The sequence below is a fragment of the Diplotaxodon limnothrissa genome, linkage group LG7 (assembly GCF_057381915.1).
Source record: "Diplotaxodon limnothrissa isolate DT_005_m linkage group LG7, D_limnothrissa_male_GT1.1, whole genome shotgun sequence".
In the NCBI taxonomy this organism is placed as follows: Eukaryota; Metazoa; Chordata; class Actinopteri; order Cichliformes; family Cichlidae; genus Diplotaxodon; species Diplotaxodon limnothrissa.
Genome location: NC_140602.1, coordinates 23,175,267 through 23,203,178, shown reverse-complemented (window position 1 = coordinate 23,203,178; position 27,912 = coordinate 23,175,267). Strand labels below are relative to the sequence as shown.

At 38.8% G+C, this 27,912-nt stretch overlaps 2 protein-coding genes across 2 annotated transcripts in view; both read right to left on the bottom strand.

Moving 5' to 3' along the window:
- Window positions 1-27,912, bottom strand: part of LOC146628287 (pleckstrin homology domain-containing family A member 7-like) — a 144,997-nt gene that overhangs the window by 43,831 nt on the left and 73,254 nt on the right. Inside the window, exon 5 of the mRNA XM_085359451.1 lies at window positions 12,053-12,167. Within this exon, the coding sequence (XP_085215577.1) occupies window positions 12,053-12,167 (115 nt within the window). The remainder of the gene's footprint in view (window positions 1-12,052; window positions 12,168-27,912) is intronic.
- Window positions 3,215-27,912, bottom strand: part of LOC146628286 (uncharacterized) — a 124,616-nt gene continuing 99,918 nt past the window's right edge. Inside the window, exon 4 of the transcript XR_014906406.1 lies at window positions 3,215-3,306. The gene's annotated coding sequence lies outside the window, so the exon portion shown is untranslated. The remainder of the gene's footprint in view (window positions 3,307-27,912) is intronic.

Genomic DNA, 27,912 nt, shown 5'->3' with positions numbered 1-27,912 from the left:
GAGGATATTCATTTAACATTTTGATAGAACAGTAGCAGCATAATGTCCTCGTAAGTGGATATCAGGCCCTTGTAGAGCAAAATTGAGTATTTTGGACTAAATAACCCAAAATGTGATGTCCATATATGTGGACGCCAGGTCCTAGGAGGTTAAGATGACCTTGAATATCATAACTAACTTATGCAGCTGTAATATTGCATTTTGGGTTATAATACTGGAAGGTGCAATATTAAAGTTTTTTTAAACCAAGGTTATTGCATAAATTCTTTTTAATTAATTTATGTAAATATATTACTATTAACTGTCATTCTCATTCAGAGCCAAGGAGATTTTATACCAGCTTCCACTGGGTGAAACCAGGGGCAGATTAATAAGATTTAGGTGGCCATGGGCAAAACTTTTGGACCCAGGTGACCTCCATGTTTCCACTGTGTGATTTTGTTTTTTTCTTGATTTTTGTTTTTTTTATTTACATATATTTAGTAAAGTTTTACTAACTGGAAAACATCAAGCATACATGAAATAAACTGAAATAATATTTTGGATATATAATAATAGAGGTGCTGACTTAAGACATTTTAACTTTGGCTCAGCTGCTGCAGTGCAGGTAGTAATTACAGGACACTAGCACATTAAATTCTGCAGATTTAAGATAAGAGAGATAAGATAAGATAGAACTTTATTAATCCCTCGGGTGGGTTCCTCTGGGAAATTCGACTTCCAAAAAAAGCACAGCAACGACCGAAGTTACAGTTACAGAATTGTTATATATATATATATATATATATATACACACACACACACACACACACACACACACACACACACACACATATATAAATACAGAGACAAATATAAATAAAATATACAAAGGGGATAAATAGAATAAATAGGAATAAAAAATAAAAATACAAGTGAATTGCACATTTCAAGTATTGAGTCTATTGCACTGTTGACTATTTACAAAAAGTATTGCACAAGGTATTGTACAGTGAGGTGCAGAGGCACTACAGCTTAGTTGTTCCCCCCTCCTTTGTCCTCCTGTTTCCCCTCCCTCTCCCCTCCAGAGAGGAGTTAAACAGTTTGATGGCGTGTGGGACAAAGGAGTTTTTAAGTCTGTTAGTTCTTGTCTTGGGGAGAAGCAACCTGTCACTGAACAGACTCTTCTGATTGTTTATGGCCGTGTGCAGAGGATGCCCAGCATTGTTCATAATGTCCAGCAGTTTCTTTAATGTCCTTTTCTCTGCCACTGTCACCAGAGTGTCCAGCTTCATGCCGACCACAGAGCTAGCCTTCCTGATCAGTTTCTCCAGCCTGGATGAGTCCCTCTTTGCTGTGCTGCTCCCCCAGCACACCACAGCATAGAAAAGTACTCCTGCAACCACTGACTGGTAAAACATCCTCAGGAGCTTCCTGCAGATGTTAAAAGACCTCAGCCTCCTGAGGAAGTACAGTCGGCTTTGGGCTTTTTTATACAGGTGCTCTGTGTTGCATGACCAGTCCAGTTTATTGTCCACCCACAGCCCGAGGTACTTGTACTTGTTGACCACCTCCACCTCCTCCCCCTCTATCTGAACCGGCAGTGGACCTTCTCTGGACCTCCCGAAGTCCACAACCAGTTCCTTAGTCTTTGAGGTGTTGAGTTGCAGGTGGTTTGTGTGACTCCATGCGACAAAGTTCCTCACCAGACTTCTGTACTCCTCTTCCTGATCATCCCAGATACACCCCATGATGATTTGGGGTGCTGGAAGGTAGTGCAGTATTTAAAAGTGAGGGGAACACTGTTAAAACAGGAAAGGACTTTGACAGAAGACAGAAGATCATTATGTCAGATAACGGCAAGAAAAATGCCTTGAAAGCAGGTAAATTTTAATGTAAGGAATACTCTGACAGTAGAGCAGGGCGATATTACCAAAAATATTTATCACGATATATATTTGAAAATTTGCGATAACGATATAACCGACAATATAATTGATGCGAGACAAAATACAACTCCACAACATTACTAGCGCAAAAAGACAACCTTCCATTTATTTTCACTTAAACAAGAAGCTGGTTTTTATGTACATTAAAGCTTTATAAAAATGTAACAGTGCAAATGCAAATTCCTTGCTGAAAGTTTAACCAAAAGGCATTTCCAGTAGAAATGGGCTGACATATCCTGAGCATAACCATGTATAATATCCACTGAAGTTAAAAAGAGGTGCTTTGCAACATTAAACTGCAGTGTGCAGTACGCATTTTTCGGACCATAAGGTGCACGGGATTATAAGGCACATTAAGCGAAACAAAGCAGTCAGATAAATCAAACTTTATTAAACTCATTCTTCTTGCTTCCTCCACTTCTGTACCATTGATTCATTAATGTTGAATTCTCTGGTAGCTGCTCTATTCCCATGTTGTTGCAGTATATTAATGACTAACCTTGTATTGTGGATGGATTATCTCAGTTGTTCTCCTGACTGAAGTTTGGTCCGTTTACAGCATCCTGCCATGCGATTGCATTTGTCCCTAACCATCGGGAACCCTCACGTTAACTTTTATTGAGTGGAAAAAAGTTAGCGTTCATCCTCCAGCTTCAGTTTATGTTATGGTAACATAGCTGTGTCGCTAGCGATCACGTAGCACATCATTATATACCAGCTAGCCCAACTTCAGTAACCCTACAAACGTCACTGCTGTTTAGTTTCCCGTCTTCATTTATGTTGGAAGTGATAGCAGAGCTGTACGTTTGAATTTTTTCAGAAATCTCTCAGTCAGAACATGCCAGCTCTGTTCTAGGATGCCCTCTGGACCCAGTGGAGGTGGTGAGTGACAGGAGAACGGCGGCTAAGCTGTCATCCCTGATGGACAACATCTCCCACCCCATGCAGCAGACTGTGACAGCACTGAGCAGCTCCTTCAGTGGGAGACTGCGGCACCCACGGTGTGGGACGGAGAGATTTCGCAGGTCTTTCCTCCCCACTGCTGTCAGACTCCATAATAAAGACTTTAACTGATCAAGCACACACATCCATACATATGCAATAATACTAAGTGCAATAATCCTTTCTGTCATCGTTGTATTTTTACTCAGTTGTATATAGTATTTGTATTTGTATTCTATTTTTATCTTATTGTATATTTATTTTATTTTATTCTACTGTATATAGTATTTTATTTTATTCTATTCTGTACAGCTGTGTACTGTATTTATTCTTATTGTATTCTAATTTTTGCCTCATAACTTTTGCACTGTCCACTTCCTGCTGTGACAAAACAAATTTCCCACGTGTGGGACTAATAAAGGTTATCTTATCTTATCTTATCTTATCTTATATCATGCTTAGGTAACTAGCGAAACTAGCGAGCTAACTTCCGCTAGCTTCCTGCTAACTTCTAACTCCGTTAAATGTAATAACTTTTCTTTTCATGGATGCCTGGAAGTTAAACTTTATAGTTACACCTGGTAAAGCAGCAATGCTGATGGTTTTATTAAAGATGAAAGAATTTAGACAGTTTTTAACTCTCAGTGATGCTGCAGTGTTGTTTGACCTGAAGCATACGGAGTTTAGGACCCAGATTACTCCCAGATTTAAGAGCATCTTAGTCCGACAAATATGACAATAACAACGGCCGCTTGCATGTTCTGCAAAAAAATGTGCTTTGTTGTGTATCTGACGGACAAACACCAAACCAGTTCCACATCACTGAAGTTGCACCGTTTTTACAAACCAATTCTGTTTCATCTGTTTCACTCAACAATCAGCCATGTGCGTATGAAAACAAAGGCACTGCGCATGCGCGTTTTACTCCCATTCTATCGCGATATTTCATTTTCCTATCGTATTACCGTGAACGGTATAATATGGCCCAGCCCTACCTGACAGGCCAGTTCTTAGACATATTTAACATTTTGTTAGTATTCAGTGCCATTTCAGCCCCCTGACCTATAATAAGTATAATAAGTAATACAGTAATACTGGGTGCTGGAGTTTCTTTGGCTAAACAAACCTTTCTTACATTCTTGTTTGTGCCGGCCTGCTGGATAACATACTTGTGCACTGTGCAAATATTCAAGAAATCTCATTAGACCATCCTCTACTCTCAAATCCTCAGAAGAAGGCCTGTTCCCCCGGCACCACATATACACATACACATAAAGTAAGACATGTACACCCTGTCACCTCCCCTGCTGGCATAATAAAAGATTTGGCATGACGGCTGCATAAGCGTGTGAATGGACTGGTAGCAGCACTGGGAGGCATCAGTAGCTGGAAAACAAAAACAAATGCACTCAGTAATTAGTGAGAGGATTGGTTGACAGAGGATGACGCAGTCCTCTCACACTAGTCCCATATCTGTAAATATACTATGTGTGTATTTCAGAGATATTTCTTTCTCTGTTACACGTGTGTGTGTGTGTGTGTGTGTGTGTGTGTGTGTGTGTGTGTGTGTGTGTGTGTACGATGCAGTGGTCTATTTTTAGGCCGAATGTAATTTTGTGGAACAGACTGTGGTCCCTGCTGCACAGTAGCACTCTGTCTTGTAGGTGTGTGACTGAGAGTCAAACCAGCTATTTGCTATTTTAATGGTACACAATCAGACAACCAAAATGCCAAGAGACGTCCCTCTGAGACCCGAGGGCTACCGGCTCCATTCCCTAGCCAGATGAGAAATATCTGGGAGGGTAAGGTAATTAAACATGGGTTGTGATTCCTTCTCCCTTTAGAAAGATGCCTGAGCAATACCAGTACGATGAATCAAATCAGTGGTAAAGAATAACAAACAAGAGTCAAGCCGGGCTAACTTAACCCTTAGATGACCTTTAAAAAATTAATTAATTTTATGACCTGTAAACACTGTCCAAAATAAGCAGCTCTATATAAGCCTGCAGTTCCTCTGTGTCCACATAAGCCACCGAGTGTTTCCCATGCATGTCTGTCATGGCCACAATTTGCTGGAGGATTTCATCCATCAGCAGCAGTGCATAGCTGGTGGCTCCGTTTGTGGGAGACCAAAATATGGAGATGGAGAAGTTCATCCTGTCACTGCTTCAACCATCTCCTCTCCACTCTCACCTTCAGATGAGTCAGAGCTGGTCTGAGGCCTTCTCCATGTCAGCCTCCAAGTCCTCTGAGGAGGATGAGGCACCATCTTCACACTCATAGTGCACAATCATTTCAAGAGCCTCCAAAATGACTGCTCATACTTCTAACCATGGCTGCAGTGTAGCTGCATAAATTACTTAAGCAAGAACCAAAATGAAGTCCAATTTTGTTTTGATTCTTGCTACTGAGACACCTTTGACACACACGCACGCACGCACGCACGCACGCACGCACGCACGCACGCACGCACGCACGCACACACACACACACACACACACTTCAGCAGCTGAGTTGAGTTCCCTACTGAAAAGAGACACGTTGCAGAGAAGTTGTGAGCCATCGGCACAGACTGACTTAAACTGCCTGCAATCTGTTGCCAATCTCTCTGTGTTTATAAATTAGGCAGCAATTAAAACATAATGAAAATACAAATTTTACCTTTGAGTCACATATTAGCTTGACAAACGCTATATAGTTCAGCTTCAGAGGACATAATGCGTTTCCTGCATCTCAATGTAATCATCAGGTCTGTTAGCTGCACTTCCATCACAGTAAGATATAAAATGATTTTTTCTAATTTCAAGAATTTTCTTTATACCCAAATTAAAAATATACTCTTAAAATTGCACTAAGCTTCAATCTGGAATATGCAGCTCTCTGTTCTAAGACCCTTCCACACAATGAGTGCTGTCATACGCCTATTCATCTAAAAATAAATCATCTTGACTTTTAGCTTCACATGGAATTTGAACAATGTCTCCCAGGTGATAGCCCTCTAAACTATCCTACATTAGTCAGCCATTTTGGTCGAAGCAGATCTGTGACTGCCAAACTCTCCTGTCAAACCTAAAGACCTAAAGATTACCTAAAGTAATTTACATCTATTTTACAATCAGGACAATCAGTGTTGCTAACACTACAGTCATGCCACCAATTACTTTGACTTTTTCCTTTTTTCTTGTTGTTTCCCCCTTAATGCAGGAACTCAAATATGTGTTTAGTCCGTAACAGAACAGCTCTTTACTCTGCAGCGTTCTCTGTTCTATTATGTGTTGGTTTTAATGCTCAAAGAAGCACCTGAATATGGAACGCCAGGACTGCCATAATGAATTAATTAAATACACCATTAAATAATTAATTAAATGTGGCAATAATTAATTAAAATTGGAATTAATTAATTAAATAAATAGTTATGACACATGTAATTAATTAATTATTGACACATTTAATTAATTAATTATTGACACATTTAATTAATTATTTATGTATTTCACATTTTAATTAATTATTGACACATTTCATTAATTATTGACACATTTAATTAATTATTTAATGATATATTTATTTATTTCATTTTGGCAGTCCTGACGCCTGGCTCTCATCATGAAATAATTTTATCTGTCAGCCTCACCCATCAAACTCAGGGGGCGGGGTTAACGCTGATCGAGTCAAAACCATTGCTTTGGCCTGGTGGCCATTGTTTCTAGCACACAACAACCGGCATGTGGAAGCTAACAGAACTGAGCTTTGAAAAACCCTGTTTGTGTGTTACCAAATACCGTTTTAATATTTTTTTAGCCGAGAATGTAGTGGTTTAATCTTCATGTGTCTGGTCGGTTTGTCAAGATACAGCCTCTTTGCAAAAGTGTTTCGATGATTTCGGAGATGTCTGCCCAGTCTCACGGCAAAGCGTGGGATAGACCCGCTCGCCTCGCAAGCAATCCCACCGACAAAGCGCAGGCCCCGGTACACAGCTGTAGTAACCCCCGCTGACTTCTTTTACTGAGGTTATATTTATCGATGTTTTATTTCCTGATGTTCTTATGTGTCCTACGTGTTTCAGTCGCCAATTCTGAATTATAACTAACATTAAAAACATGTTTAAGGAGGAGAGAGAGCAAATAAATCTGTTTAACATCTGATCTTTGGGTTTTTGTTCAGTAATCAGCGTGACCTGTGTATAAACACATAAAAGAGATAACGTTGGTGTTTCCGTCATGTAGTAACTGCTGGCTTTAACTGTACAAAGGTTGTTCGACACTATGAAACACATACAGACTTCATGATGTTCGGCTAATATTTTTATTGTGAATATTAATCATGCTGACCTCGCTCTGTACACCACGCAGCGAGGTCAGCATATCCACGATATCCTCAGCTCCATGAGTTAACACAAAGTTTCCCAGCTGACTATCTAACTGCCAACTATTCCAGAGACGTGAAAATATACAGCATAAAGAAAAGTGTAAGAGACTCAGCAGCAGATTAGAATAACAGTTATACATTTAATAAATCACCAAATGAATCCAAGAAACGAGCAAACCTGTTCCGACAATTTGAATTTGTATTCCCTCAGCTGCAGACTCGCTGCTGTTTAAATGTTTGAAAAGGAAGATTAGATATAAAAAACGTCAAACATAGACTCAGTCTGCCTTCACATTTGATATGAGGCCAGCACGTATAGTGGCCTCAGCAGGCTATTACTGAAATACACGTGCTATATCATAAACTATGATATAAACAGGGAGGTCCTATTAACATGTTTAGTTTTAAAGGACACCTTCCTGCCTTTAGTCTCATTCATGAGCAGTATTAGTTTTCTTCTAACATCCAGAAGTCTGCACAATGTGTTTCATAGTTTGTAACAAGCCTTTGACAGGTAAACATAACATGACCGAAAAAGCAAAAAAAAAGCAAAAAAAAAGAGAGAGAGTGTTGACATAAGAAGAGAAAATTCTCTCAATTATGGAGACAGACAAATGGTTCATTTATGTTTGATGTGTGTTTATTCCTCCCTAAATATCGTCGGTGAAGTTCGCCATGCATGTCAGATTTTCCTGCGCATTTTTATACCTCTGCCAACAGAGAGAGAAAAAAAATCACATTCTAACAGACAGCTGGTGCTTAGAATACAGTTGAATAACTATTAAAAAACAGATGATATTTAGATGATAGTTCAGTCTAACACATGTGCCAGTGAACCATTAAACGTCTGTGAAACTATGCAGTTATGAAACGTAACTTTAACCTCAGCCAAACCGATTTGCTCAGTTGTAAATAAAACAGCGAAGTAAACGTGACCCGACAGACAGAACCTGAGTGAATGAAGTCCAGCGTTTAACCACTGAGAGCTAAAACTCAGCTGAGGTTTCAAAGCTGTGTGCCGGTGATTGGACATCAGCCGCTGATAAAGCTGTTCGCCTATAAAGTGCTCTGTAAGGAAACGAGCTCCAGCAGCTCTGCGCTCGGGGAAAACACTATATTTACTTATCTTGTGCAGAAAAATGCGCTGACATTGCGTTATATCGAGCACCGGCTGCCCAGTTAAACTGTGACTATCACCAGGTAACTAGGCGTGTTTCTTGAATTAGCAGCAGGTGTTAAACAGCTGACAGATGAGGAGGAGGATGCATGCAGGTAAACTGAGGGTCTGTTGAGCTGATCGCTGGTTTCGTGAGAAAAATGTCAGCTCGTTCTTTATGTTACAGAAGCACAGAGACACAAGACCAGGCGGAAAGAGACGATCGTTCGGTGAAAATGAGAATCTGCGAATGCAACATGTGGAACACGGAGAGTGGAATATGTAAACAAACCGGTTAACGTAACCCCCTCGGTGCACTCTGCATGCTAACTGTTAGCAGAGCTAGTGAAATCTCTGAAAACATCTGAGCACTTTTGCAAACATGTTCTATGTTGACAACCTGACCAGACATACGTCGCGACATTCGCGGCTAAAACACTGTTAAAAGTGTAGCTGGTGACAGAAAAACGGGGTATTTTAAAACTACACCACCACCATTGCTGCTTGTGATTTGATCTGCATTCTGGGATAACTGGCTGCCCCAAGTCTACACAAGCAATCGATTTTCTAGGATCGACCTGTTTTGACTTACTTTGCACGGCAACCAATCAAATGTTAGAGAAGCTGCATGGGCAGCGTTAACCCCGCCCCCTGGGTTTGATGGGTGAGGCTGACAGATAAAATTATTTCATGACGAGAGCCAGGCGTCAGGACTGCCAAAATGAAATAAATAAATATATCATTAAATAATTAATTAAATGTGTCAATAATTAATTAAATGTGTCAATAATTAATTAAAATGTGAAATACATAAATAATTAATTAAATGTGTCAATAATTAATTAATTACATGTGTCAATAATTAATTAAAATGTGAAATACATAAATAATTAATTAAATGTGTCAATAATTAATTAATTACATGTGTCATAACTATTTATTTAATTAATTAATTCCAATTTTAATTAATTATTGCCACATTTAATTAATTATTTAATGGTGTATTTAATTAATTCATTATGGCAGTCCTGGCGTTCCATACCTGAAGAGCAGAGTTACTTTCAAAAGTGAGGCAGCGAATTAATGAGGCATATAAAGGCAAAACAATTCATAAGAGGATACTGGGAGCCAACAGAAATGTCTAAATGACACGGACTTTGATAAATCCCAAAGAAGTTAGTTGTGAACACAATATCACTAAATATGCAGCCAGTAAACACAAGTGCTTACAGGAGAACGGCGAGACAGCTCATGGGGAAAGTGGGACGTCTCACTGCTTCTCTGATGTTTTGTCAGAGGCGGAAGAGATGTGACTTACTCAAAATACGGATTCATTTTAAGATTGTGCGCAAAGCAAGGGGGGTAGGAATGACTCATTCTTCCTCTGAGAAAAAGATTCTTTTGTTAAGAGTTTTTCTTTTAAGAATAAGGCTCCTGTGCCATTTCCCGGCTGCTTAGTGGCAGGGGTGATGAGCCAGAGCACCTGGGAGAGCTGCAGACCAGAAAAACACTGGGTGTGGGAATGGTGATGGGGCTTTGTGATGGATATCCTGTCATCTCTGTACCGTACACGATGACACATGTTCAATCTTGGTCCCGAGGCACCTGTTGATAGGGCAGGATGAGATTTCACGCCACCGTGGAGCTGCATACATGTGTGAGTATAAACCAAGTGTAAGATTTATACTGAAAAAAGTGGCATGGACATCTTTATGGTGTACTAAACCAGATGACAAGGGATGTATCCTGCATGAGATCTGCATTTGGAAGATCAAATTGGAATTCATTAGCACTGTCTGTGCTGATTTGCTTCAAGTATTTTGTAATTTTGCAAGCAAATTGCCCGAGCCAAGGACGACCAAAAACAAGGTTAAACAGTCAAAAGAAAAGTGCTTTCTCCACTACAAACATAATTCAGTTTTGTTTCATAGATACGATCACTGTGCAATAATACTAGTGTGCATTCTAGAATTTAAACCTGAAGACCTGGAGTTTAAATGTTGCCAAAAAAAAAACAAAAAAAAAACAAAACAAAAAAAACAAATAAGCTCCAATAGAAGAAAAAGGGGGAAGAGGGGGGATATGAAAACAGACCAAATCTATTTTTCATTGATGTAGTATAGTGGTAATACAATATACTGGAAGGAATGTGGAATCAACTATATACCATAAATAACTTACAAAAGGAGTAATCCTAATCACAATGAAGCCTGCTGTAATACTGAGTTCACTAAATCAAATGTCTGAATCTACACAGTCAATTTTTAGCATAAAAATAAGGTTGTGAAGGCTGATATTACATCTCCATAGACTTCAATGTTTAAATATGCACATTTACAGAAGAACAAAACACATTTGCATCTTTGCACCTTGCATCCAGTTTTATTAAGTGTAATTCTAGCATTCAACTTCTATGTTACATAGAAACATACCTAATCTTGCTAACCAGCAGACAACTTTGCACTTAATCATGGTGCAAACCTACAACCTCTACCTCCATTTCAAACTACACCTCAGGTCTAAATCCCTGCATGGCCATAATAGAGTTAGATCAGCTGCAAAAAGCTTTTAATTTCCATTTTCTCATCCTCATCCATCATTCCGTTTTGCTGTGAATCAGCTGAAAATTGCTGCTAATCAGGTCAGTCACTGGCCACAAATAATGTTTTCCCCCCACTAGCCCAGGCTGCTGTGATCATTCTCGGGGCTAGCCATGGATAACCAGCGCTCATCTCTTGACTGATTCTAAAGAATGGATTTCTCCTGTACCACAGACTAAAAAGACATCTCTGTCTGTTTGTCATGCCTCACTGTGTTCAGTGGTTGTACCTGTGTTTGTTGGTATATTCAGATATTAGCATCGTTTTCTTTTCTTGTTTAATGATCATTTTAAGCCTTTGCACTGGTGAATTAATGGAGTGATTTTCTTCATTAACAAGCTGCAGAGAACATCGTAGGTTTATTACAGAGCTAACAGACCTTTATTGATGGCTCACGTACTACTTGGCTTTTCAGTGCAGTGCATTTAACACAAAACTGATTGTGGATGTTAAAATGGTAAATGGCCTGTATTTGTAAAGCGCTTTACTCGTCCCTAAGGACCCCAAAGCGCTTTACACATTCAGTCACACACACATTCACACACTGGTGATGGCAAGCTACATTGTAGCCACAGCCACCCTGGGGCGCACTGACAGAGGCGAGGCTGCCGGACACTGGCGCCACCGGGCCCTCTGACCACCACCAGTAGGCAACGGGTGAAGCGTCTTGCCCAAGGACACAACGACCGAGACTGTCCAAGCCGGGGCTCGAACCGGCAACCTTAACTAACTGAAGACTCCAGTACTGCCAATGCAACCCCTACTACTACTTGATTCATATGCTTTAACTCTCACAAAACAGGACAAAGACATGAAGCCTCATAATTGCTAAAAATTTCACAAGGCAATCCTCTCTGTTGCTGCTTGAAAATATTCTAACTACCGCACAAAAATGTAGGAGACAAAACTCAAAGACCAAAAAGCCTGGATGGTCACCCTTTTATAGCATAAAACCAGTCCACAACGAATCAAGAAAGGACATTGTTTGAAAGCGACAAATGTGGAACTAACACACAAACACACATATATACAGGTAAAGACTGAAACCACAGACTAACCTTGGAGGCTGACGTGTCCACAGTGGAAGAGGTGATGGCAGTAGAGGCTTCGCTGACGGTGGTACTGGAGAGCTGCTCACCCGCAGGTTTTGACATCATTCGAGTACCCTGCGGCCTGCACGCACACACATACAGAAAACGTCACTATACATAACCGGGAGGACTCGAAGAAGTAGTGAAGTGTAACCACACCTCTGATTTAGCCGTTACACATTTCCCAAGTTGTTACTGCAGCACTGACATCTGTACATTGTCTCACATTTTTCTATTATGGGCTGGCATATAAGGCAGACTGTTAGGGAGCAAATAAACATTGTATGTATACTAAAAGTGCTGCTGGAGTTTCGTTCACCTAAACTCAGGATTGAGACTGCCCAAAGTGCCTGTTTTCCAGTTGTTTTTTCGACTCTTAGATTTTGAGGGATATCATTAGTGGAAGCACCCCACACTTGTGGTTCAAACATTCTATTTGCAAAGAGCAGAGAGAAGATCTGGATAAAAAATATGGAGCATAATTGTTATTAATGTGTTTATATGGGACTCTAAATTAGGTTCACTTTGTGTTTCAAGAGCACCTGCAGGGTTTTTGTTGAGGAAAATAATTAAATCTGATGTCTTACGCCTTAAGGCATCCTGCTATTCTTGACGTTCCGATTTTCCCAGTGTGTGATTTGGAGTCTATCAGAGCTGCTTCGGAAAGACTCAAGTATGCAAATATGTAAAACACATAACGCGATAAGGAGGCAAGGGTGGATTCTGTGAACTGGAAAAGTGTGCTTGGGGACTGTTTCAGGTTGTCATACAGGCCAGTGACAGATTGAGAGCATGCATGTGTGTAAAGAAAACACCAAACATCTGACGAAGGCAGCTCAATGACCTGAAGACAGACTGTCCTAAATTTTTCATTATTCTCACCGTACACACCTTGGAGGGAAATGAATAAAACTCCTTCCACAGTGTGTGCGTGTTCACACAAGATCCATTTTCCTTTTGTACCTTCAGGTCAGCCAAGACCTATTTCCTTACATGACCTTTTCAGAAGAGAAAGCGGTTACCAAACTCGCAATGCAGACAGAACAGAAGAGTGTGCACAAAGCACTGGGTTGTGTAACTGTTTACTGAATGTAAATTAGCACCATTACGCCTTATTCCAAAAGGATGTCAGACACAGCAGTCCCAAATTTGAGACTGAGGACTATTACGTCACCATCAAACAAAAATAGCAAACTTTTTTTCATTGTTCTGATGTTTTATATCCAAGAACAATTTTTCAGTTCAGAATCTTTTATGTTTTTGAAACTGTTTTGACATTTTCAGATATTTGTGGATGACACAATATTAATTTAATGACATTAAGCTTTTTCTATTTATAAAATATGCGAGGGAAGTTAGTGAAAGAAAATTCGCTCTAACCACTGTTAAATGTCCACCTGAACAGCCTCTCTGACATGCTGTCACCATTTCAAGATCTATTTCTGCTGGAATTTGAATTATTAATACATCTTGAGTATTTTATATTTTTTTTCAGTTCTTTTTTTCATAAACACACATTTAAAAAGCATGTTTCTTTTACATTGACTACCATGTAATTTAAGATTATTACCAGCTTCCATAATGATGTCATAAAGAAAGATATAGGTTTTCCAGCCTACTGAATACCATGTAGCTTTTATTCAAGCTGTTATTATGACTTATTAATTATCTGTCAAACGCAACGGTTCAAGAAGGAAGTAACGTGGAGCATGGCATCTCAACAGACAGTAACACGATAGCTAACGGACAGCCAAGAACTGGATAATCCTTTGGCAGCTGTGAATGAGACTCAAAGTACACACAACAAAGTACTCAGGGTTTGGTAAAGTCTTTTTCACATTACAGCACTTTGGTTTCAGGAAGCACACTCTACCTTGAAGAACAGGAAAACAAAACAAAACATGGCAATCTACAGACTTTGAAAAACTCTGCAAAAATGGTTCAGAAACCGCTATGAGTTCAGGTTTTCAAACCTTATTTCACAAGCTTCTGCTTGTAAGAGTTGTAGATTGATTTATTCACACAGCTCACAGTGATATCCACCCGACTCCATCGCAAACAGATGTAATAACCTGCAATAATAGCATTTTAAAACGTCTCTTTGTCTGCAGTCTTTTTTCGTGCTACTTTTTTCTGAACCTTCAGGAAGAGCCAGAGCAGGAATTACTGGAGTCTTGTTCTTATTTGTTTTTTAGATAAGCAGCCTGATGTATACATTTTATTTATTTATTTGTTTGTTTGTTTGTGTGTTTTTTGGCCATCTCATTTCACTTGTACTTTACACTTGTACTTGAACTATTTTTAAAGCAACCTTGGACGCATTAAAATGACTGAATCTAAGAACGTTTTGGCAGTTTTAGACATATCACCTTCACTGTGTTCCTGTTAGAAGCCTGAGGCACTGATGAATTACAAATGTTGTGAGTGCCTATCGTCCACATTTGTTTATATGAGCCTCAAATATGTTATCAGGCTAAATGTCCAGCAAATTGGAGTTGTGACTGCTTCTGATATTTAGATGTTCCTGATTTTAAAGTGATTTATGAAGACCAGTGATTGTCCCACAGTGCTAATTATGTGCCTGCCTGTAGAAAGATTCCCTCTCTTCCCTCACATTTTTGGGGAAGCCAAATGGCGCTCAATACACATCCTAAAATCACTTTTACAGTCACTCAAGAGTCACTGCAGTCCTCTTAAAGATTTATCCTCTAAATGATCGGCTACAGACACTTTTTCCTGCCTACAGACCTTCTGCTGTCCTCGGTCGCAGCTGTTTGTCTACGATTTTACATATTCCACATGTAACCTTGTAGGCTACCAACATTTGTGTGTGTATACTTTTAAAACCAAAGTACACACAAACAACTGAGGAAACAAAATGAGCCTCCCTGCATGTGGTCTTCACCGAATATCTATTTGCATGATGGCACAATCGCTATTGCTGCTGTCTTTTTGTGGCGAGACAGATGAGACTTTCTGTGCTGTATTTTTTATATTCAGTGGAATAACACCAGGCACAGTAAGTGTCTGTATCTGTCTGATTAGTTTCAAAAGAGAGAACAATGGTAATATAATACATTCTTTCATCCAAGAAAATTACTAAGTGTTACATTTCTTTCCGACTCCATCTTTCTCAAATAAATCCATAGTTTTATTCCTCTGAGCACATTTTCGTGTCTTGGATGCGTCCCTCTTGGTAAAAGACTTATTAAAGGAAAAATGCTTTGATTATGTCTGATTTGAAAATATTTCCAGAATGAAACAAATATTGGTTTTGATACTACGTTATTTTTGTTGTTTATCTAAAGTATATTTTATCTGTTGTGCTCATCTTCTCTGTATTTCACTTTTCTTTTTTCCCCCCCAATAAAAACACTGATCTTGCTCCCAGCTCTGCTCTCCACGTTACAGGCTGAGCTGTAACGCACCAACACAGCCAACAGTTTCTGAACATCACTAAATTTCTTTCCCACATATGCATAATGGCTTTGAATGTTGTGTCAGTGGGTTCGCAGAATCTGTTTTTATTCCCCTGTCAAGAGAATTTCATGGAAACTTTTTAAAGGTCAGGAACCCTAAAATAAAAATGAGTTGCATTTTCATCTGAAGTCAAGTGAGAAACAAAAAGTATTCAGTGGAGTAATTGTAAGCAACTGAAGTTATAAAACATCTGGGGAAGTCACTGTTCTTTAATTAAAAGCTAATACAGGGCAGAATTGAAAAGCTCCCGTGATAAAAGCACGAACTCGTTTTTGTGCAGTAAAATTAAACCATCATATTTGCATCTAAACAAGAGTTTTCTTGTTTATTTATACTTGCAGGCTCACAACGTGTGTGTGTGTCTGTGTGTATTTTGAAATCACACATAATACTTCAGAGTGATATTGTCAAATTTTGTCAGATTTAATTCTGTTTTTCTGAAACAGAAGGAAGCTCAGCAGAGGATTGGAAAACACGCAAAGCCAGATGGTAAGATGAAATAAAAGACCAGACTAATTAGAGCACAAATTTACTTCCTTTCTGTGTCATAAAGAACAGATTTTAGCATCTGTGACCTGTACTACTCTGAAGATAGAAAAAAAAAAACCACAAAGATCTTTTACATTGACTACCATGTAATTTAAGATTATTATTACCAGCTTCCACAATGATGTCATAAAGAAAGATATAGGTTTTCCAGCCTACTGAATACCATGTAGCTTTTATTCAAGCTGTTATTATGACTTATTAATTATCTGTCAAACGCAACGGTTCAAGAAGGAAGTAACGTGGAGCATGGCATCTCAACAGACAGTAACACGATAGCTAACTACTCTGAAGATAGAAAAAAAACCCCACAAAGATCAGAAATGAGCACCTGAAACTCAGAAGTACAATCTCTCTGGCTTTTCCGTCCTATTATACATGTAACACAGCTCGTAGAGGTGCAGTGCAATACATTCTATTCTATTTTACTGTATTCTATTGTATGATCATTTCTGTTTAACTGATTGGTTCAGGCAACCAAAATAATCTAGCTGAAATGATTAAGAAAAAAAGAGAGAAGAGGAAAAAGTTTGAGTAAACAAGATGAAAAGGCACACTGCCGTAGTGTGCTGTGCAGTACAATACTGATATTGTATAGTATCAATGTAGTTCATGGAGCAGTTTTACCATGAACTATTAATTTTTGGTAATGATTTTATATTTTTAGGCTGCTTCCCATGAGTGTTTTGTGTTCACTCACCCTTTTCACTTACTATGTGCTTACACATCACTCTGTGTTTAATTATTAGATATTAATCTCAGTTGCTCTTCCACAGTGTGTCTTTTGTCCTGTTTTCCTTCCATCACCCCAGCCTGTCGCATCATATGGCTGCTCCTCCCTGAGCCTGGTTCCCCTGCAGGTTTCTTCCTGTTAAAAGGGAGTTTTTCTTTCCCACTATTGCCAAATCCTTGCTCATACGTGGTGGCTTGATTGTTTGAGTTCTCTCTTTATTATTGTTGAGTCTCTACCTTACAATATGAAGCGCCTTGAGGCACCTGTTGGTGTGATTTGGCACTATATGAATGAAACTGAATTGAAAGAAAATGAATATTTTCCTTTGGTATCTGACTTATTAAATGTGACTTTATTCTATGACACGAGATTAATATCTGTCACTGGACATTTCTGTTCATGTAGAATAATACATGTTTCTTTGTGTTCTTTCTGGCACAACACTTGTACCACAGGGTAAAGACTTCAAGGTTATGTTAGATTACTAAACATCCCCACTTGATTATTGAATTAAGTCTTCAGTTGTCACAAAAGTATATGTTCACTGCATGATTATCAAGGACATAAAATCACATCACAACAATGATGTTATTAGCATATCAACAATCACTTAGATTCATTCATAATTTTATTTACTGGAGGATCAGAAGGTTTGGTATCGTGATAACGTGGTAAATCAAATACCCAAATCTTAGTTTTAGGCGACTATTTTTACTGCATTTTTATGAAGTTAAGCTAAAGCACTTCAACACTATATATTTCTCTGTAATGAAAGTTGCATACTATAATCATTACAATTTTACTGTAATGTGGCTATTAGAGGTGGCTATGAGAAACAATAAGTGCCTTAGCTTACTACTGTTACCTGCTTTCACAGACTAGTGCTAAAACAGTCTTCTGATACATCAAAATCTGCTTAGTGTGTCTGCAAAGATGTAAGATGATGACTATGACCTGTCTCCATGGACCTCCAACTGCTGCAGAGAATAACAGTCAACCTCGGCATCAAATTTACTTAACTTTAATGTTGAGGATCATCTCTAGCGATAAGTGCCGAATCTCGGGCAATGACCCGAGACCAAGCATCAGTTTTAGAAGGTAAGTGCATCAGGTCAAGAGTACAACTAGAGGATCAAGTTGTTTAGACTGCACAACATGGAGAAAATGTGATTTGTGAAGAAAGCATCACTGAAGTATTCAAGCTCTGATTCATGACTGATGAGTGCAGGAAGAAAAACTGCAAATCAAATATACAGCATTGCTTTTGCTTCATATTCCTGTTACCTGATCTCAAATTACTTGTTGCCTTTTTAAAATGTAAAAGGCACGGCAGTGATTTCACACTTGAAGTTAGTTTGCTCATCACAAGGGGTTTGAAGGGGTCATAATAAAAAGTGCAAATGGGTTCTCTTTTGCTTGCATACCATATTCTCAAACTGGAACCATACTGGAGACAAAGGAAACAGCACATTCGGTTTCAAATTTGACAAATCCCATGTCCTGTAATTCTACAAATTGATTGTAACGGAAGACTAAATCTCAAGAGAATTTCTGACAAATAAGTTTGACAACCAAAATGATGTGGTGAAGGGATGCAACCTAATGGGGTGATACCTTCAGAGAAATCAACTCATCTACACAAGACGATTCTTTGAAGTGACTTCAAAAGCTGAAGGTTTAGAAACAAAGGATAAACCTCATAATCACAGCTCGTAATTAAAATAATAAAAAACAAACATGGAAATAAGGGACTAGCTATCACTAACGACGACTTAAAGGAGACTTCAACAGAGAAAGGACGATTTCTCTCTGATGTGAACAAATTATTCTACAGAAGAAAAAGAAGAAAAGGCAGACTCACTGGTTACTTTCTGAACTTTGCTAGTAGATGGTGGGATCCCATGTTGCCTTCAGAACTCCCTTAATTCCTTATGGCATAGAGTCAACATGATGCTGGAAATGCATCCCCAGAGATCTATATTAACATGATAGCATCACCCTGTTGCCAGTTTCACCACATTCCACATGTGCTCTATTGGCTTAAGATCTGGTGACTGTGCAGGCCAGTATAATAAACTTATTCCTCAACCAGTTTAAGATGATTTGAGCTTTGTGACATGGCCCATTATAATAATGGAAGCAGCCATCAGAAGATAATGTGGTCTTAAAGGGATGGACATGGTCACCAACAATTTTGAAGTAGGCTGTGATGGTTCACCAATACTCAGCTGGTACACAACTGGCCCCAAAGTGTGCCAAGGAAATATCCCCGAAACAATCACATCACAAGGAGCAGCCTGAACAGTTGATAAAAGGTAGGATGGATCCATGCTTTCATGTAGTTTACACCAGTTTCTCACCTTACCATGTGAATGCCGCAACAGAAATCGAGACTCAGATACACAACAATTCTCCAATCTTTAATTGTCCAATTTTGGTGCGTCCATGGAAACTTTAGCATCAGTTTCATGTTCTTAGCTGACAGGTTGTCGTCTTCTGCATAGCTTGGTTGTCTTCTTAGCAGATTGAAGCAGCCTGGCCATTGTTCTCTCACCTCTGGCATCAGGGGCACCTTCGTTCCCCCACTTCTGAAGCTAGGTTGAACATCAGCAGGTTGCCATTACATTGTCAACATACCAAAATGAAGTGAGCTGCTGCCATGTAATTGCCCAAATAGATATCCGCATTAACGAGCAGTTGAACAGATGTACCTATTAAAAGTTAGTATTAAAGAGCAAACTGTATGGTCAAAGCATGACAGCACATGAATCACAACCTTAGAAATAGCACATACTAATCTCACTGTGCAATACAGGCCATGAGTGCAATACAGGCCATGAGTTGACATTGAAACTAAAATATGTGTTGGAGAACATTTGTCTGCCGAGAGAAGCGCCTTCCCTCCACTTGTTGAGAGCCCGATAGAGAGGTCACAATGGAGATTTAATCACACAGGAAAGGTAATTGTCATGAAGACTGACATTTGACCATATGACTTTTTATAATTTAATTGTACCACTCATGAGAAAACAGGAAAAAAGTCATTTTTACTGCAAGATACTGCAAACTCCCACATTCACACATAAGATGCAAAGAACAGGAAATGAAATATGGGGAAAATGAAAAGCAATGGCATCCCACACAGAGACGGCTGACATTTAAACACAATCATACATTCATGCTTCAGTTTGCATCCTGAAGACCAAGGCAGTCAGAAATACCCAATCAATTACCCAATTAAACTCAGTCACTGTCTTTCTCTGGTTTGTTTTTTGTATGTCCACATTGTTAGACCAAACTATCCCTATAAAATAAAAAAATAAAAAAAACCCACATCTGGATAAACAGTAAGGACAAAAAGCTTTCTTCTGACGATGCTGGAAAGGACAGCCCGTGTCTCCACTGCACATTCATTTTTTACTTTGAATTTTGTTTCCTTGGCACTTCAGTCTTAACAAATTGTCCGATGTGATGTTCTTTTTTGATGTTCATGGCACTAAATTGCCTTACACTAGACACTCCTTTTTTTCTCATATTATTAAATACTGGCTTGAAATGGAAAATCTGTTTGAGGTTCAAAGTTTGCTGTACTTACTCATGGAAAAGCTAACACTTCACACTAGGTAATATATATTTTTCACCCTAAAATAGGGATAAAATATGGAGGTGGAGTCACAAAATGCTTCATTTAGTTAAACATCATAACTGTGAATAGAAGGATACTATCTTGAGCTCGATAAGTGGCTCCCTAACACTGTGTTGTCAGGCAACTAATAATTATGTACCCTAAAAAGTCCTTAAAAAGTTCTGCTAAAGAGAACCTTAGTGCATTTCCACAGTTGCCAAACTCTGGAAATTATGAGAGCATGACAAATCCAAAGCCCCTGACTGACAGCAAAGAGAAAAACAAAATCTGGGATGGAAGAAATGAACCGTTTTCCTGTGTGGAGCAAACTGCAATTAAACACCAGTGCAACCTACCATGTAGAGAAAAGGGGAAAAAAACCTTCTGAACACAGTATCGTGAAAGCTGTCTTGCACCATAGCTTCAGCTGACCTCAGTCATCTGTCGGAGAGAAGCTTCCTGGTGCTAACATGGTTGAAAGTGAGCTAAAGTGGCACTTGGGAACCAAAAGAAAAAAAATGTGCTGGATCTTAACTGTAGTCAGCAAGACGATTTGTGGTTTGTGTGAAGATGTCTAATAAGGTGACGAAAGCAAGGTATAGGAAGAGGCACTGTTACAAAAAATCCATAAAATAACAGGGCTCATTCTTATGATATATAATAATCAGAGGAACTGACAGCATGTCAGATAATATGAAGGCTATTTTGAAACTCTGCATCTCTAAACCAGTAGGTTTTGAACATTTTGAGCCTTAGAAGCACCAAGTGGTCACACAAAGCATTCACTATGCTCAAAGATGAAATTAATATTCTCATCACAATTTCAAAAACGAATTAAAAGAGCATCTTTTTTCTGAAAGAACGTCAATTTATTGTGTCATTTTAGGAAACCTTGAATCGTCTATAAGGTTTTCACAAAAGCAATCAGCTTAATTAATCAAGCTTAAATGTACCAATTATGTTTTGAATACTGATGCAGGTCTGAGATTTGCCCAACAACACATTTCATCTACAATGCCCCCGCCCGCCCGCCTCCCTGCTCCCTTCCGCTTCAGCTCCACAAAGCTGCTATGGCAACACTCAACCAAAACGTTGCTGTGCCCTCAGCGAAGCACCATGTGAGCACTCATCACATTACTGGCATAGCTTCACTTTAATCACCAAATCCAAGATCAATACACAGAGGATGAGTCAAAGACACAAAAATATGTGTCTAAGTAGAGCGAGAACAGGAAACATTCACTGAGAGGGACAGAGGGAAATTACATGGCATGGAGAAAGGTTTTAGAAAAGCAAGTGTGACAATGAGAAAGACATGCCAAGAGACAGCAGGAGTTCTTTTTTATCTCCATTTGTAGAGGGACATTTTTTCATCTGGCGTACATGCTCTATTTTAGTAAAAACAAGCTTGTTTTTTCAGAATCTGCTTGATAATTACATTTAAATGTTTGGTTCCCCACATTTTAACAAATCAAGAGCGTTCAAAATTTCATAACATTTACGCAGAAGAAAACAACAACACTACCGTGCATATATTAAGAAATATAAAAATTCGTGAGAAAATATTTTTTGGGACCAAAACTGGTCTTACAACTGATGCTTGTGCATGACAAACAGGAGTTAGGAGATTTATTTTATTCCATGCAACAAGCTGTGCAAGTCTTGGGATTAACCATGCATCCCAGAATAATACAAAACAAAGTTAGGAAAACTGAAACTGACAGTTCTTCAGTCTATCTGCAAACAGCTTGAATGTTCTACTAGCTTCCGAGATAGAAATTTCAGTGCATTCCAAGACCTTACACCCAGTGACAAGAAGACAGACAGATAGATGTGGTGCAAATAGACTTAGACACACTTCGGATACTGAGACCTCGACAGCAGCAGCCATGGGAAGTTATTTTGTCTCTCCTGCTGCCAAAATAAGAGCTGATAAGGTACTCCTAGAACCTGTAAAGTCCTGACACTTTAGCCCTTTAATCCACGATAACCCCTAGTGAGCAGGCCCGCTGACGCCAGCCTCTGTACACACACACACGCACGCACCACACCCTGCTGCTAATATCACTCTCAGGTTGAGCTTTGACTCTGCTTTGATGGTCTCTGAGCTGATGCCGCCATCACAGATCATGTTGACATCAAACCAAAAAAAGAAGCCTGGCTGGTGCGGGTGGAGCTGCAGCTGATGATGACAGATATACACAGTAGTATGAGCTCCAGTGTATTCCACAGGCAGTGTGCTAGCTTGAGGCAGCGACATGGTGGCTGTAACCTAAAGGTTACCTCTGCTCCATCTGAGTGCCTAACTTATTAATGGTAAAAAATAAAAATATTAGTGTGTGTGTGTGTGTGTGTGTGTGTGTGTGTGTGTGTGTGTGTGTGTGTGTGTGTGTGTGTGTGGTTTTGCAAATATGTCCTACAACAGCACTGCAAATATTCTGAAAGGCACAAAGGGAAATGGCTCAAATTATAATTTCATATGAGAGTTAAGAAATGACCGTGTTTGTGATACTGAACATGCTTAATAGCAGATTGGCCAGTATTCAGTCACTACTGATATCTTGGATACTTTTCATTTATGTATGTTTTTTTGGTTTTTTTTTGGTTTTTTTTGCATTCATAAATGTCTTTCAGTGCAAAGCTGTGGTTTGGATCATAAAAAACTACAGATGTCTTAATATTAAACTCAATACATCAGTAATTATCTTAATTATATCAATATACGTATGAAGTGTGTTCAAAAATGAACCTTTAAAAAGCCCTAACTGTCAAGTACGAAGCTAATTAGGGGTGCCAAAAGACACTAATGCTACAGATTCTAATTGACTAAAAAGTACTATTGGATCGGATACTCCTTTGCAACACTATCAACACAAACAATTGACTTCACAGAGCACTGCTGCAGACAAACAAGCACAAGACTTCAGTCAACTAAGGTTTAATTGGTCTTTGAATGCTTCAATACATTACCCTCAAGGTTCTTCTTTACAGCCATTATGAAGATGGCAATCGATGCTGCTCAGCTGTGCCCTAAATAAGCACAGCAAATGACCTCCTTCGTTGTTTTAATACACTCATTACACCGAACTATGAAGCATTTCCTGTTTAGCAGCTAAACCGATTTAATTTCTACTGCCTCCCTCTTTAAAACCTTAAAGAAAAATTACTGTTTTCATAGTGACACATATACACACACATATTGGTAAAATGTGTGTGGGTTGGACTGACACATTATCATAGTGGTTTGTGCAGACCTGCTTCACGCCTACACAGCTGCTAATAAGACAGATCCACCAGAACATGGTGAGGAAATATGGAACCAGGTCCTTCATCATTTGGGACGTATGGAGGAAAGAGAAGAGGAGAGAGAGATGATGCATAGGAATGGGTTGGGTAGCATGGGAGGGACAGGAAAAGACAAGTGAGCAAGACAGATGGGGCAAGTGGTGCAAAGAGAAAGAAAATCACATGGCGAAGGGAGCCACAGTGGCAAGTGGAAGGACCGGTGAATGGAGCTATAGTGTGCTTTGCAGTGTGGTCCATGCCAGACAAGTCAGGCGGGCAGAAAAGCACTTCTTGCCCACGCAAAACAAAAAGCAATCTTCACTTCACTTTCAGTGCAAAAAGGAAGTACTGCTCATACTAATATTGCTTCTCTAGCAGCCAGGTAAATCAGACTCTCCAACAGGTGGGAAGCTAGAGTTCTCAGCAAAAAGCTACGACAGGATGTATGGGCAACAACGGAAAGTGAAATAACAGAAACATTGATTGGGTGGGACACAGAAATAGAGGAAACAGGAAATTGAAACCAATGAGATGATGGCAGAAAGGGAAAAAATGGAAAGAAAACAGGCTGATAGAAATTGTGCTTGTGCCCTGAAACTTGATTACATTTTAATGTGTTCTCTCATTAGATTAGCTGCCACAAAATCTCTATTAATTGTTCTTCACCAAATCAGTGACTGGATTTGGCTCTGATGCATTTAGGAAGAATTAAACCTAATAAAAGATTCAACGAAAATGCAACCAATAACCAAGCACATGAGGTAGATTTTTCTATTAATCCAATCAAACAGTAGCGAAGGTACCTTAATAGAGTTTTTGTGTGCAGAAAAAGATAAAGTATTTCATGAGACGATGTTTAACTAATTCAACTTAACATCTTGGTTTTAGAATGAACACTATTTTAGTATTATTGACATATTAATGTTACAAAAAAAAAAAAAAAAAATCCGCCTATGCAAAAAGAATTCGCAAAAAAAAATGCCAAATAGTGGTGGTAATCTGTTAACCAGTGTATGAAATTTGAAAAACACTGACTGCACTTGTCTAAATGATGATGGATGTTTTGTGAAGAGATTTGTAGCGGGGTTTAATTTAGTCGCGTTAGAAATATTACTGTCTGTCAGCTGAAGTTCCAGACTGTGTAAAGAATTCAGCTTTTGATAAAAAAGCCCAAAGTATACAAAGCACTGATCTCAGGTCCCTTACACCCCCCACCCAAAGAAAGCCTGAGGTTCATGATCCCCCCTCTTGTGCTGTGAGTTTTTAACTTAAAATCACACAAAATTCTCTTCCAGCTTTATTCTTAAGAGCCATTTTGTCTTGGATATGCCATCTGGTATTTAAAGGCACTTCATAATTACAGAGATTTTGTTGACGAACCAGATTTCAGCTTTGATGTTCACCAACAACAATACCCATAACTCATAAGTTGTCATGATGTGTGTACATGCCCACACATACTAATCAGCAAAAACATGCATATTCAGTCTAAGCTGCATTAATATCCATAGTGCCCGAGAGCAAATTACATATACAAAACACTACAGCAAGATAGGTGAGCCACACAAATGCATTCACCACATACCCAGAGATACTAATTAAAGGATTACAGATATCGCTTAAATACCAGGAAGCAAAACTGCACCGCAGTAAATGACACCGCTGTGAGGATACAGTGTATGTGAATTTTAAAGTTTTGACTGAGATGTTACTCGCTGTCAGTTTTGGCCGGCGGTCATAGGTTCTGTCCAATAATATGACGCGAGACTGGAGTAGAATACATCCATGGATTGGCACTTTATTAAAGAAGGCACATGTTAACAGCACAAAAACACTCACTCCAACTAAACACAATGGCTTCCTTTTATACTCTACCTTTTCAGGTGAGCATCTGGAATAGCCCAAGTATGGGGGTTAACTAATCAACATGAAAACATAGCCCTCCACACAAACAAACATACAATAACATTAAAGCACATCACAAACATATACATATTTCCAACACGTACTATAAAAAAAACCAATAACATAAGCTTCACTCATTTCTATCTAAATTAAAACCCTCTTTAACCATACTCCTTAACCTGGCACACTGGTCTGCTCCAGGAGCTCTTAAGCAGGTGATTGAGCCGCTTTCACTCTTTTGCTCCACATCCTGCAAGAAGCAACCAGGACAGGTGAGTACCTTTATAAGTTCTCATTTCACAAGCAGCTCTAACTTTGGCTCTTCTCTGACACAGGTAGGATGGCCAGTCCCCCTGTCTCTTCACCTTTACAAGCTGTCATTTTAATCATATGTCAAATAAACCTAATAAAGAATTCATAAGAACTAATGTGTTTTTCTTTATTATACTATTTTAAATTCCCAATCCATCAATTAATCACTAACAGTGCCAACAAGGTAATGGAACCCCTGGTCTCCATTACACTCACTATCAGAAAACGCATCAATATTTTTAACACTGTTATATTAATTAGATTCCGTACGCCGAGGGAATGAATATATGTAGGATAAACTATATAAATGTACTCAATCCTTTAACTTTCTGGAATTTGTTTCATTTAAGTTACTCAATGGTCACAACAAAGCTAACTTTAAAATCCCTGACTTACACGATGGATTAAAAAGGACTGATTATTAGAATGTTGCTAATAATGTGGTTACCACCCCGTCATATGTAAATCAACAATATCCTTCACTCTCATTGGTAGTTTCTTTAACTACTTGCCTAGAAGCTGAGAAAAGTTAAACTCACACACACACACACACACTTCACAGTGATTATTTTCTCCCATCATCACTTGAAATTGTTAAATGTCAGTAACTTTCTGCATTCTCTATTTGCCATTTCAGTGCTAGTCACTTCCTGTGTGGCTGCCTCTTTAGGGGCTTCATATAAAACCCATCCTAAGTTCACTTATCCTGTTGAGCTATACAGTACAAATTGTGCTGTGGAAAAGAAAATCTAGTCTCTTGTAACAGAGACCATAGAGTTTCCCTGCTCTGTGGTGAAAGTCTGGTGTCAGGTTCATTCATTGGCAGGGAGTCCTTCCCCCAAACAAAAGCCATTAGAGTGCAATGCAAAATGTCTCCTTAACAGTTTTGAGTAGGCACTGCAACTTCTTTATTTCAGGGAGACCCACACAAATCAGAGCTTTTAAAGTCTGAAAGCATTCAGGGATGTAATAATCTAATATTTGGATATTTAACCTGAAATTAAAATCAGGGTACTGCTATCGTAGCTGTGCTCATCTCAGGTTTGTACATGACATGATCCATCTCGCTCAGCACTGACCCAAAAGCATAACGTTCAACAGGGCAGCCAGAGCAGTGCAACAGGCTCGAGAGGATAAAAAAAGCCCAGCGAACAAGACTATCAAACTGGGCTCTCCCTCCTCATTGCACACATATTTGCACATATTTGGCATTTCAAATTCCAAGTTCCACCAAATCTTATTTCTATTTTGTGCATAATAGTCTAGCTTTATCTATGCAGTATATCATTTTAAATCAGTTTTATCATCGATTTTACAAAATAAGTGTCTTCTCTTACGTTTTGATGGTTGCGGGAATGCTGGGGACTATATTACTTGTACTTGCTGACCTTTTTCTCTGCCATTTGTGGGAAATGCTCATGATGTTATGAAACATGGTTACAAATAGCACTGTTTAGATATCTAGAGAACTGATGGTAATCAACAGCCCCTGACAGTTCACCAGTGACATACATTAATTTCCTAAAAGCAGATAATTGATCATGTATACTGTGATATCTGTGTATTAAATTTGAAACTTCAATATAAAAACATGTAAAATTGCTACCTGTGGTATCAGAACTGTGAAAGATATTCTGAATAAAAAATACAAACTGTATTTTCCCTTTTATATCACGCACGTGGGTTGAACTGTAGAATCCAGGAAACTTCAAATAGAAACACCGTTGAGTTTGTATACAAATTTATATTTAGTATTTTAAGAAATATGCTTATTGACTTTTAGTAAAGAGATCAATAAGATCAATACAACTCGCTCCAGATCAGCATCTGTCAAGTCAATTTTTTTTTAATCTTTGGGTTCACCGGGGTTATCCATCTCTCCCTGCCTACAGTTTTTGTGCTGGTTGAGTTAATATTCAAAGGCTCATCTAACTTTCAGCA